We start from the raw sequence: 13,422 nt of genomic DNA, 5'->3' as shown, positions 1-13,422 counted from the left end.
TTTTTTTTTTTTTTTTCAAAAGAGAATTTCTAATGATTAAGGATAAAAAAAAAAAAAAGAAAAAAAGGGAAAGTCCCACCAATAGATTTCTAGATGGTAATTTTTAAAAAAAATCCCAAGGTCCTCGCTTGTTTTTATTTTATTTTATTTTATTTTATATATTTACTTTTGTCTAAAATATTCCGGTATAAACTTTTTTTTTTTTTCCTGCTTTAATAATAGTCGTGATGGACGGCATTGAATATTTTATTTTATTTTATATAAATAATTATAATTATAATTACCCATATACAATTATTTAACGACGATTCAAAAAAAAAGAAAAAAATTCAGAATTGATAAAAAAAAAACCCTTCATGTCAAAAAAAAAAAAAAAAATATTCAAATATTAAAATAATTTAAATCAAAAATCAAAATGGACCCCTAAAGCGAAAATAATTCAATTCTTCCTAAAATTTATGGTCTTATAAATGATTTTAAAATCTCTCACTTTTTTTTTCACATATCTTTTTGAATAATATTAATATAAAAAAAAAAAAAAACAGAAAAAACAGAAATCCCCCACATTTTATTTTATTTTTTTTTTTAAAAAAAAAACTTTTTTGATTAATTAAAGACTTGAATCCGAAACCACTTGTAATACTAATAACGCACTTTCCCTGCAGACAATTGCTAGTAGTTCTTAGTAGTTCTTAAAGCGTACAGATCTTGGTAACTAAGCGTCCTCTTCAAACATCATCACAGATCTTGTCCTAGGCAACCAGGCAACCAAAATTGCTGTTTGTGTCTTTCTGCTTCAAATAGTCTTCAATCAGCATGTCGTACTCTTTGGTTCTTTGTAGTTACAATGTCGCCATCTTCATTCTTCTTTATTATTTAAACACTAACCTCCTGTCTTTAAAAAAATAAAATAAATTATATAACATAAAGAAAGAAAGAAAGAAAGAAAATAAGAACCTTGCTGGCAAAATGTCCTCGCCTAAAAGTCTTTTTTTTTTTTTTTTTTGATAAACAAATATAAAATATACTTAACTACTGAAGTATTCACACGATCCACTTTCTTATGCACCAAATGTTGAAAATAACGTTTTCTTTCATCATCATGATTGATCAATTGAAACTTATCTATATATACAATATTACCATCATAACCTGCCTGCTAGACAACAATTCAAATATCCTTCTTCTTAATTAGGATAAAAAAGATTATAATCTTCTTTTCAAACTTTTCCAATGTCCTGTCCCGTGTCCCGAAAACTTCAAACATCTTTTTTTTTTTCTTTTAATCAGTTATAATTAGGACCCGCGGCTGAAAACACTCAACCACGTGATTTGTACCTTGGCTCTCAGCCCTCCACGCAAACCCTCAACCTGCTGGCCTTTTTTTTTTTTTTTTTTTTTTTTTTTTTTTTTTTTTTTTTTTTTTTTTTTTAAACCTCCTTTAAAATCCTCCCATCACCACCTTTCTCCCCTAACTTATCAACCCTCAACCCTCATTACCCTTAAACAATTAATCACCACAATGGACTTTCTTAGCAAGAGAATCGTCCTCTTTGTGGGAGTCCTCTTCCATGTCGCGTTTCTCATGTCAATCTTTGACATCTACTTTGTTTCCCCCCTAGTCCACGGCATGGACCATTGGCAATCTACCGAATCAGCCCCGGCAAAACGTCTTTTTCTCATTGTCGGTATGTTGTCAAACTTTCACCAGAATCCACTTCTACAAAAAAAAAAAAAAAAAAAAAACTAATCCCACCTTTTCTCAGGTGACGGATTACGCGCTGATAAGTGCTTCGATGCCGTAACTCATCCTTCCACCGGAATCACTGATTACCTTGCACCCCACCTACGCTCTCGCGTTCTTTTCAATGGTACTTTTGGAGTTTCCCACACGCGTATGCCTACAGAGTCTAGACCTGGCCATGTCGCCTTAATTGCTGGCTTTTACGAAGATGTTTCTGCCGTCACCAAAGGTTGGAAGGAAAACCCTGTGGATTTCGATTCCGTCTTTAACCAGTCTCGTCATACTTACTCTTACGGCTCTCCTGATATCTTGCCAATGTTTTCGCGCGGTGCTTCTGACGCTGAACGCGTCGATGCAATCATGTATGAACACGAAGACGAAGATTTCACAAAGTCTTCAATTGAACTCGACCGATTTGTTTTTGACCACGTTTTTGACCTTTTTGCCAAAGCTGCCCAAGACAAAGACCTGGAAAATTCGCTCCGTCAAGATAAAATAGTCTTTTTCCTCCATCTTCTTGGAATTGATACCGCTGGCCACAGTTACCGCCCTTACTCGGCAGAATACTATGACAATATTAAGTACATTGACTCCAAAATTAACGAGCTCGAGAAAATTGTCGAGGACTTTTACGCCGACAATAAAACTGCTTGGGTCTTTACCGCAGATCACGGAATGAGTGACTGGGGCAGTCACGGTGATGGCCACCCTGATAATACCCGTACTCCAATAATTGCCTGGGGTGCAGGTGTCGCAGCTCCTGTCAAGGGCCAGCTTGGCGACCATGACGACTTTTCTGCCCCTTGGAAACTCAACTCAGTCAAACGTAATGATATAAATCAAGCAGACGTGGCTTCTCTTATGGCTTACCTTGTTGGTGTCAACTACCCGGCCAATTCCGTGGGCGAGCTCCCCCTGGCCTTTTTGGATGCCCCCAATGATGTCAAGGCAAAAGCTCTTTTTGCAAACGCAATGACTATTATTGAACAGTACCGCGTCAAGGAAATCTCAAATCAAAAATCCCATATCAATTTCAAGCCATTTGGTCCCCTTTCAGATCCAGGCCAAACCATTGAGGACCGCGCCGAGGAAATCCAATCTCTCATCAATTCCAAACAATATACCCTTTCCATTGAAAAATCCGAAGACCTTATGAAGCTTGGTATTAAGGGCCTTAGATACCTCCAGACATACAATTGGCTCCTGCTTCGTACTTTGGTCACTTTGGGATACATTGGCTGGATCGGATACGCCACTACTTCTTTCCTCAAGGTTTTTGTCGTTGGTGCTGTTTCCGAGCCCGCCCACCCAATCGTGCGCTCTGCCTTCTTTGCCATCTTTTCCATTCTCTGTGCTCTCTTTTACAAGCAGAGCTCCCCACCAAACTATTACCTCTACTGCTTCTTCCCTGTTTTCTTTTGGGAGCAAATCCTTGTTAACCGTAAAACAGTTTTCCTCGGCGTCCGCACCCTTATCCGCAGATCTCATCCCACCCACCCAGTCACTTTTGCCCTCTTCAACCTTGTTCTTTGCATTGGTATCATGGAAGCTATTGTTCTCGGCTACTTTGACCGTAAAGTTTTTTCCTTCTGCTTTGGCATTGCTGTCTTTTGGCCCTGGATCCAAAACTCAATCGTCGCAAAACGCAACCGTATCTTATCAGCTCTCTGGGCCTTGCTCTGTATTGCAATGTCTTCCTTTACCTTGCTCCCAGCCATCAAGGTTGAGAGTCTGACTCAAATCCAAATTGCAGGCGCTGCCATGTTTGTCATTGGTGTGCTTGTTTTCCGCCACCTCACAACAACCATCAAGCTCCTCCCTACCGCCGCCAAGGTCATTGCTGCTACACAGCTCTCTCTCATTGCCATTTCCACTCTCTCTACCCGTGCTGCTGTCATCTCTCTAGCTGACCGCCAGGGTCTTCCTCTTGTAGCACAAATCGTTGGCTGGCTCACCCTTGTGGGATCCGTCACAGTCCCATTCTTACAATGGTTCACACCAATTTCAGACTACCGATGGCGGCTGCTCACCATCTTCCTAGCATTTGCCCCGACTTTTATCATCCTCACAATTTCTTACGAGGGTCTCTTTTACATTTGCTTCTTTTCCATTCTCACTGTCTGGCTGCACCTCGAGCGTGAGTTCTCTTTACAAGCTCACCTGGACCGTGTTGCCATCGCCAACAAGAAGGAAGAAGAGGAACAAGAACAAAAACAAGAACAAGAACAAAAACAAGATAAGAATACTAAAACAAAACACATCACCATCAATGAAATTAGACTGGCCCTCTTTTTCTTTTACCTATCTCAAGTCGGATTTTTCGGCACAGGCAACATTGCCTCCATTTCATCCTTTTCGCTTGATTCGGTTTACCGCCTAATTCCAATCTTTGAACCTTTCTCTATTGGTGCACTGTTACTCTTCAAGATTCTCGTCCCCTTCGCCATAATTTCATGCACCCTCGGAATTCTTAACCACAAGCTTGGTGTCCCCCAATCAGCTCTTTTCTCAGCTGTGCTTGCTGTCTGTGACGTTCTCACTCTTAACTTCTTTTACCTTGTGGTGGATGAGGGTTCTTGGCTGGATATAGGAACTGGCATCTCCCACTTTTCAATCTCAAGTCTTTTGGGCTTGTTTATGATTGTCCTTGAATACCTGAGCGGTGTCCTGGTAGAAGGACTCGTCATTGATAACGATTTTGAAAAAGAAAAATAGAAAGAAAAAAAATGGAGGAAATGGAGGAAAAAAGAAGGAATAATAAAACTTAATGAATAATTCTGTAATATTCTCTCATCTGTACAATAATAAACTTAATATTTAAATAAATCAATAAATTTAATGATAATAATAATAATATATATTTTTTCCAATTATAACGAATTAAAAACTAATCAAACTATTCTAAAATTTTATTTTTTCATCATTTTATAGGACAGCAGCCTAAAGCCCTCACTGTCATTATCTGCCACCTTTTTGTTTTTTTTGATTCTTCTTTTTTGATTTCTAAAAAAAATAAAATTAGCATAGAAACAAACAAAAAAATAAAAAGTGAGCACGATAATTAAGAAAAAAAGAAAGAAAAAGAAAAACCTATTGTTAGAATTCAAAGTTCTCTCACTTTAAAAAATCATTAGAACAGGAGCAAAGAAAGAAAATTTCTGAAAATCACTGCTTTCTGAAAAGGTATCCATGAACAAAATAATTAATTAAAAAAAAATCAACTTACATTTTGATGATGATTGTTGTTGTTGTTGTTGTTGTTATTATTATTATTGCCGTTATTATTATTGTTGTTGTTATTATGGTTGTTATGATTATTCGAAGATCCAGTCTCAGCCTCCAATCCACCATCATCACCTTCTCGCCGTCTTTTCGCTTCCGGTTGTCCGTTATTTCCACCAGCATCCTTAATTTTCCCTCCAGACTCAACGGTCTCGTTAGACCGTTTTAATCCTGCACCTGCACCTGCACCTGCAATTATGGTATTATTGCTGTTGCTGTTGGTAACAGAAGGTCCTGAAGGAATAATTGTAAATGGAGAAGCGCTAGGCGCCGTTGGTAAAGACAACCCAGCAGTTGAAGAAGTAGCAGATGTAGCACCTAATGAACCAGTAGGTGAATTTGATGGCACAACAGCGGTTATTGTTAGTCCAGGCGATGCCGTAGTAGTGGTAGTAGTCACCGGGGGTTGCGGCGACGAGTTCCGGGTAGCAGGCTGTGAAATTGAGAGGCCGGTTGGCTTGACCATTTGTCCAGGCTCAATCGATGTCAAATTAATCACATTTCCTCCTCCAGGCGTGTGTCCAACAAAAGCTGGAACCCCACTTACAACAGGACCTCGCTTAGCAACTGCAGCACCTGCAGTCACTGATGCAGCTGCAGGTGATGTATCCGGTAGTGTTGCTGGAGCACCAATTGTGCGAATCGGTAACCGTGATGCATTGCGTGGAATTTGTGTACTACCTGGAGTGACAGAAAGAGCAGAAGTTCCCGGCGCTTGTTGCGTACTAGTCCCGTTTTCTTGTTGTTGCTTTTTCGCAGCCAAAACTCCAGGAATCAAATCATTTTGCTGGAGCTGCTGAGGTTGCTGTAGTTGTTGTAGTTGTTGTTGTTGTTGCTGCTGCTGCTGTTGCTGTAGTTGTTGTTGTTGCTGCTGTTGCTGCTGTATCTGCTGATGTTGTTGTTGTTGGAGCTGCTGAGGCTGTTGTTTGGGAATAAACGGATTACCAAACGGCATTCCTGGCGAAAAGAATGGAGGAATTGGAAGTTTCTGCTGCATTTCAAGTTTGTTTTTCAACTCATTAATCTGCTCTGCAAGTGATCCCTTTTCGCGTTCATTTTTTTCCGCCTTGGCCTGCAAAAGTTTGATTCGCATCTCACTTTCCTTTAAGGCCATGTCTCGGGCCCTTTTCTTTTCATTTGCAGCCTCAGTCTTAAGTGTCTTGATAGCCTCCTCATGCTGTTCGTTAAGCTTCTTGATAGCTTCGTCACCACTTTGAACAATTACACCACCGCCATTGTTGTCCTGGTTACTATTTTCTTTCGCCTGTTCTTCCATAAGCTTCTGATAGTTCTGCACCGCAGTATCGACCCTTTTCTGAGCAGCATTCTGAATTTCTTGTGTTTTTCGCAACAATTCGCTTTCAAAGTTTTGGCGCGCTTCTTCAGAAACCTTGGCCAGCTTCGTCTGAATTTCAGCATTTTGCTTTTTCAGAGAAACAATCTCGGCATCTGGCGGCTGCTTCAACTTATTTTGTCGAAGTTCAAGAATTTGGTCACTCAATTTGTTAACTTCCTCCTCAAGTACCTTGATGCGATTATTTTTTTCCAAAACCTCTTCATTTACTGGTTTGGACTCAGGTATTTTTGCCAACTCAGCCTCCTTGGTACTCAGTGATTCCTTAACTTGAGCAAGCTCTGTCTTAAGTGACGATACCTCATCAGTATCAATAACTTTAACATCGTTGTTCTTTTTCTCAAGTTCTACCTTTAAGTTGGTAATCTCCGTTCTAAGGGTATTCTTTTCAGCTTCCTGAGCATCGAGTTGGGTCTTGAGAGTGGCACGGTTCCTTTTAAGCTTTTCAAGAAACTCCTCCCTAACACGAATAAACCGATTCTCATGGTACTTTACTTCTTCCTTAAGTTTTTCCATTTCCTCCTTGCTCTTCGTTTGCTCTGCAACCACAGTCTTGAGCTGTTCATTAACCTTGGCAAGATCACCAACAGCCTTTTGAAGTTCCAAAGTCTTTTTAGAAATCTCCTGATCCTTCAAAGTAATTCTAGTTGCGAGAGAAGTCAAAGATTGAGTTGAATTAGCAAAATCTTTCTTAATCTTTTCATTCTCTGCCTTGAGATCAGCAACAACCTTAGGATCAATACGCTTCAAAAAAAAGTTAGTCTATAAATGAATAAAAATAAAAATCCACAAAATTTGCTTACCTCATATTTGTGCAAAATATTCTGAGTTCTAGCCTTCCAGTCATTGGCCTCCTGTTCCACCAGCTTGATTTGGGCTTCCTTGGCTTCAATTTCAACCTTCGATTCACGCAATTGAGCCTCTAAAGGCTCGACACGAGCACGAAGTTTTTCAATCTCGACTTCAAGAGTCTTAACCTTTCTGGAATACATGTTGCTTTGCTGACGTAATGTAGAGTTACTTTCACGCAAAATGCTAATGTCATTAAGTTGATCCTGAAGTTTCTTTTGATCATCCCCATTTCCTCCCTTCTTTTGCTCTTCAGTTAACCGTTCAAGTTTCAGACGAGTTTCGTCAAGTGAGGTAGTGGTTTGCTCAAGTTTCTGCTTCAGACGCTTAGTTTCCTGTAAATTAAGCTCGTATTTGACATCAACAATCTCCTTTTCTCTCTTCAAAAAGTTGACGAGCTCGCGAAGCTGGGCATCAGAAGTTGTGGCATCTTCGTATGACGGAGGGTTCTTGTTAATTCTGTTGTTGGCACTTTCAAGTTGATCAAGTAAAAGTCTGTTTTGCAAAGTGGTTTCATCAAATCTTATAAAAAAGTTAATAAAGTGCAATGATTTTTTGCTGAAAATGCATACCTTGACTTGAGTTGTTCAATTTCGTTTTCGTAAGTAAACTTTTGTGACTCCCAACTGCTTTCTGATGTAGCAAGTTTTTCGACAGCTACTTGGGCAGCCCGCTTGAGTTCTTCTTCAGATGCCTTGGAACCAGCAACTTCCTCTCGAAGAACCTTAAGAGCATTTGCGGCTTCAGCATGCTTTACCAACTCTTGTTCATAATCTTGACGAGCGTTATTGGCGATTGAAACTTGCTGAGCTAAATCGGCTTTGAACTTTTCGATATTAGCATTGAACTTGGCTTCACTTGTCTGCAAAACATCAACAATGCCTTGTAAGCGTTTTTGCTCTTCAGTAAGTTCCTGAATACGTTTAAGACGCTGTCCGTCAATCTTGGAATAGGTCTCCTTAGTTTTGTTCAAAATATTGGTGGTAGTTTCAAACCGTTTTTTGAAAGAAGCAAGTTCAGCCTAAAGTTGTTAGCAAATAAAAAAACGTTAATAAGAAATTTATACACACCTCTTTGTCGGTAAGTTGCTTGTCGGTAGATTCCTTATACTTGTCATGAGTGCTATTCATTTCCTCCAATGCAGTTTCTGCGGCCTTGGCAACTTCTCGAAGTTGTTCTAAATTCTTCTTGGAAAGATCAAGCTCAGCTTGAACAAGTTCGAGCTTCTTCTTAAAGGAGTTGACTTGCTGTGTAAGAACAAACTCGCGTGATTTGGGATCTGGAACAGAAGCAGCCTCCAAAGCCTTGAGCTTTTCTTGGGCAGAAGCAAGATGTGTCTTGACAAGATCATGAGCGGCTTTAAACTTCTCATGATCATCACAAGCCCTGGCTAGTGATTGACGAACAGCGACAAGATCAGTGGTCAGCTGCTCAATACGTTTAAGATAATTCTGGGCTTCCGTTTCCTTGAGCAAAGAAATATTCTTAACATCTTCAGTCTGTATATCAAGTTTCTTGCGCAGGGCGACAAGTTCTGACTCAAGTTTGGCAATTTGAGAATTAAGACGATTGGTAATTTCAGCAGTAGAGTTGGCTCTCTCGGTTTCGAAAGACTTAGAATTTGCGAGAAGACCACTAAGACGTCCACGCTCTTCAATCAATTCAGAGTTTTCTTTATTGAGTCGCTCTTCAATTGATTTCCAGATGGATCGCTCAGCTCTAAGATTAGCGACCTCGTTTTTGATTGATTCCATTGAAGAAGATGATGCAAAAAGATCCTCAGAAAGTTTTTGGGCGCGAAGTTCTTGCTTAGTTAATGTTTCTTCCATCGATCGGTATCTCTTCTTGAAATCTTCATTTTCAGATCTAATAATTTCGAGGTTGCTGCTAAAATGCTTTTGGCGTTCGTTAGCAAGCTCTAATTGGCTCTCAGTCTTAGCCAATTGAAGTTGTAAAGTAGACCGTTCATTCATCAATCCAACGGCCTTGGAATCAAGCTCCTTGATAGTGGCAGCTGTGTCAGTTCGCATATTGGAAATTTCTGTTTCAAGATCCTTGACATGGGCAGTAAGTCTTTCATTTTGTTTAATGAGATGCTGGGTTTGAGCAGTGGCTTGGCCCTCAGAAGAGTTTTCAACAGCAGTGGCAAGTGAAACTCCATTTTCAGACTTTGTGGATAGCATACGTCGGAACATGTCACGCTCACGAGTGACAGCACCTAGTTTAGTGTTGATAGACGCGATTTCAGTCTGAAGACTTTCAATGGCTTTTTTGGCATCAGAAACTGCAACTGATTCAACATCCTCAAGCTTCAGCTGCATCTCCTTTTCCTTTTCTTCCATCTTCTTTCCAAGTTCACGTGTAATCTTTAAAAGATTGGCATTCTGGCGTTGCAAATCTAATGAGTTTTTAAACAATACTAATCGTTGTGTAATCAACTTGTCGGTATCAGAATCTTCAAGAGATCCGCCATTAAGAATCTTTTGTAAAGCAGTATGCTCCTCTGGAGTGATTGGTTGATCCGGGTGCGACAAAATATCATTCTGAATAATAAGATTTTGGACCTGGCGAGAAAGATCGTTGACCTGCTGAGAAAGAAGTTTGGTTTCCTTTTCGTAATCTTGCACCTTAATTTCAGTTGTCTTAAGTTTTTCAGAAGCAGTGTCAGAAGTGGAAATTGCGGCCTCTAACTGAATAGACATCTCAGTAAGTTCATGTTCAAGGCGCTTATTTTCCTCACGCTCAGCAATAATTGCAGGAGCATGTCGTTCCATCTCATCCATTATTTCATTCATCTGCTCGCGCAAAGCATTGTTTTTGTGACGTTCTCTGGCAAGCCGGCTTTGGGCTTCTTGGAAATCTGTGTATAACTGAACAAGCGACCCACCGCCTTTTTGAATGTCGGCAATAATTTTAGCTGAAGGAGAAAAGACAACAGTAGACGAAGTACCAGATTCTTTCTTAGATGATGGAGTTCCTGGTTCACTAGGCTGTTCAGAGTTAATAATTGTAGTTTCAAGCTGGCTTTCAAGAGAAGAAATTTGCTTGGCCAAAGAATCAGCACGAGCTTTTTCCTTTTGAGCAAGCTCCTTCCATTGACCAATATTCTGGGACTCATTATTTCGCAAAGACTCAAGAAGATTCTCAACTTCTTCAACACGTTTCTTAGAGTCCTTTGCAGAGCGCTCCCAAAGATCAGCCAGTCGCTTTTGTGAGGACATTTCAACTCTGAAAGTTTCTTCATTAGTTGCCTGTGCATCCTGAAGATCCTTAACCTTAACTAGAGCATCACTGAGTTGCTTTGATGTGTGGTCATATTGTGTTTTGAGAGTGTCGTGTGATTTCTTTAATGATTGATAAGAAGACTGTAAAGAAGAAAGATCAGACTGCATGGTAGAAATGACAAAAAGTTTTTCACTTCTAAAGTTGTTAAGCTCATCGGACTTAGTCATAAGTTGATTGTCAAGCCATTCATTATTCTTTTTTAACAAAGAAATTTCTTGTTGTTGATTCTGTTCGCGCATTTGGACGGATATTTGAGAAGATTGGAATTTCTGAAGCAGTGTTTCAAGGTTGATAATAGACTTGCGGGCCTCAATTTCTTCCTTTCTAAGCCTTTCGCGATCAGATTGGAGGTCTTTAATCTCTGAAGCTTTTTGATTGATGTTTTCCAGAAATTGACGCTTTTCATCTGAATAAGTAGAAATTCTAGTCCTCAATGAAATAAGCTCATCAGAAAGAGTGCTTGACGAGCTCTTTGCAGTCAAAAAGTCGTGTTCTATTGTTGACTTAATGTTTTGAGCTTCTAAAAGTCGTGAGCGAAGAGAAGTGGACTCAGCGGAGGCAGTCTCCAATTGCTTGCAAAGAAGAGTGACTTTATTTTTATTGGCATTAATATTTTGTTCGTAAGAGATTTCAGCAATCTTCTGTTGACTTTTTAACGTTTCCAGCTTGGTAGCTTGAGAAACAATTGATTCCACAATAGATTCTGGCATTTTTACGAGAAGCAAGGGTTCGACAGAAAGAAATCGAGCCGCTGTTTTAAGAATCGCTAATTTGTTTTCATCAGTTGGTAATGCCAAAGGTTGTTCACTTAATTCAGTTGATACATTAGGGTTGAGAGAAGTCTAAAAAAATAATGTTAGTCAAAAAAAAAAAAAAAAAAAGTTTTTTCGTAAATTCAAAAACATACCCCAGATGTTTCACTATTTGGTAGAACTGGAGGTGCAGGAGACATCGTTTGAGAAACTTCAGTTTGAAGTACTGAAAGTTGGGATGGTAGCTGGGCAGATTCAGATGGTACCGGTCTTGTTTGTATATTATTGACTTCTGTTGGTGCGGAAGAAACTTCAACAGGTTTATTATCAACGTTGGCTGAATCAAGCTCAGTTGTAGCTAGTGAAGCATTAGTTGATTCAGTTTCAACTTCACTCAGCTTAGTTTGTGCTTCTTTTGATTCAGAATCCACCTCAGTAGGCTTGGGGTTGACTTCAGATGCTAAGGGAACGACTTCAGCAGGCAAGTGTGTAGCTTCGACTGGTAAAGGAATGACTTCAGTTGGAACTGGGTCAACTTCCATAGGCTCAGGGTCGACTTCAGTTGTTGCAGTGGTGACTTCAGCAGGTAAATTTGTAGCTTCTACTGGTACAGGAATAACTTCAGTTGATGCCTGAATAATATTAGCCGGTAAAGTCCCAGCTTCATTTGACACAGAGTCGACCTCCATAACCTCACTATCAACTTCAGTTGGCGCCGAAATAACCTCGGCGGGTAAATGAGTGACTTCGACTGATGCAGGAGTAACTTCCGCAGGTGAATGATTGGCTTCAGCTGGAATGGTGTCAACCTCCATAGATTCGGGAGAAACTTCTGTCGGTGCATTGATGACTTCAATAAGATCGTTGTCAATTTCCATGGGCTCTGTATGGGATTCAGTTATATCCGTATTGGCTATTGGTTCAGAGCCAACATCAGTTTGCCTAAGACTGATTTCAGCTGGAACTACAGTTGTTTCCGTTAGTGCGGGGGTAACTTCAGTGTTTTCAGTTGGCACCGAATTATCCCCAATTGGCTCAGGATTGCTTTCAATAAGTGCAGAAGCAATTTCTGTATGCGCAGGCACTGTTTCAGCTGGGACAGAAATGAATTCAGTTGCCGCAGGTGCGGTTTCAGCTAGCACCGATTCAACTTCAATCGGCTCAGAGTTGACCTCAGTAGAAACAGCAATAACTTCTGTTGGCACAGTGTTGTTGATTTTAACTGAAGCGGGATTGGCTTCAGCTGTCACATGGTTAGTAATAGGTTCTGCAGTTTGAACAGTGGCTGGAATCTCTTGTTGTGAAGTTTCTAGAACGGGTGCAGGAAGATCAGCGGGTATATCAGAAGTAACAGCGACAACATTGGAGGCAGCAACAAAATTTGAGGTGGTAAAAGTAGAATCGACTAATGGTTCGGTGGCTACATGTGTTTCCACAGCCGCTGTTTCCACCGTAGGTGTTCCTATAATTTGCTGCTCATTATTATTTATAGGTTCTTTTTTGTTAATAGTGACCGGTTCGACTAAAGTTTCAGGTACTGTTGGCTCGTCTGCAGACACGGACGTCGTTTGTTGGAGTACAACGTCTTCCACAGGGGCAGCTTGTTGTTCTGGGGCAGTATCATTAGAGGACGGTTCATTGACTGCGGAAGGAGCTGTCTCCGTGAAAACATCAGCAGAAGATAGTACAAGAGGATTCAGCTCAGTGGAGCTATCCTTGTTTTCCTCAGACATTGGTTCTGATTTCAGCTCCAGAAGAATTGGTGGCAAGAGATTTGATCAGAGCAATGTTTTTTGGATTCAAGTAGGAGGATTGAAATTAATAAAAATAACAGAAAATGAGTAGATAGATGTTATGTTTTGCAACTATGGAAAAGCTAAAACAATGGGTTGTTTATTTTTTTCAAAGCCGCGAAGCAATGGTGTGTTCAAAAAAAAAAAAAAATAAAAAAAATAAACAAAATTGTTGTGTAATGAGAAAATGATTATGGTGGTGGTGAAAAAAATTTCCCACATTTTTCTCGCGTTTGTCATAACTCAAAACATTAAAAAATTATAAAATTAAAAAAACAAAAATAAGGTCGTACCCGGGATCAAACCGGGGTTACCGGAATCAAAATCCGATGTGCTCACCACTACACTATACAACCAGGTAGT

The 13,422-nt window shown here is 39.9% G+C and overlaps 2 protein-coding genes across 2 annotated transcripts; one reads left to right on the top strand and one right to left on the bottom strand.

The window, feature by feature from the left end:
- Nucleotides 1-1,522: 1,522 nt before the first annotated feature.
- Nucleotides 1,523-4,459, top strand: SAPINGB_P000998 (uncharacterized protein; the record flags this gene model as incomplete). Its single annotated transcript, XM_031995721.1, has 2 exons — nucleotides 1,523-1,688; nucleotides 1,767-4,459. The coding sequence occupies 2 exons, from the start codon at nucleotides 1,523-1,525 to the stop codon at nucleotides 4,457-4,459; spliced, it is 2,859 nt and encodes a 952-aa protein (XP_031851612.1).
- A 502-nt stretch (nucleotides 4,460-4,961) lies between these two features.
- On the bottom strand, nucleotides 4,962-12,999 carry SAPINGB_P000997 (uncharacterized protein; the record flags this gene model as incomplete). The annotated part of the gene is made up of 5 exons (XM_031995720.1): nucleotides 4,962-7,124; nucleotides 7,184-7,751; nucleotides 7,802-8,250; nucleotides 8,300-11,356; nucleotides 11,422-12,999. 5 exons carry the CDS (start codon nucleotides 12,997-12,999, stop codon nucleotides 4,962-4,964), a joined length of 7,815 nt encoding a protein of 2,604 aa, XP_031851611.1.
- Nucleotides 13,000-13,422: the final 423 nt, after the last annotated feature.

This window comes from Magnusiomyces paraingens (assembly GCF_902498895.1).
Source record: "Magnusiomyces paraingens strain CBS 517.90 genome assembly, contig: contig1, whole genome shotgun sequence".
Taxonomy (NCBI): Eukaryota; Fungi; Ascomycota; class Dipodascomycetes; order Dipodascales; family Dipodascaceae; genus Magnusiomyces; species Magnusiomyces paraingens.
This window is presented reverse-complemented; position numbering and strand designations above follow the sequence as displayed.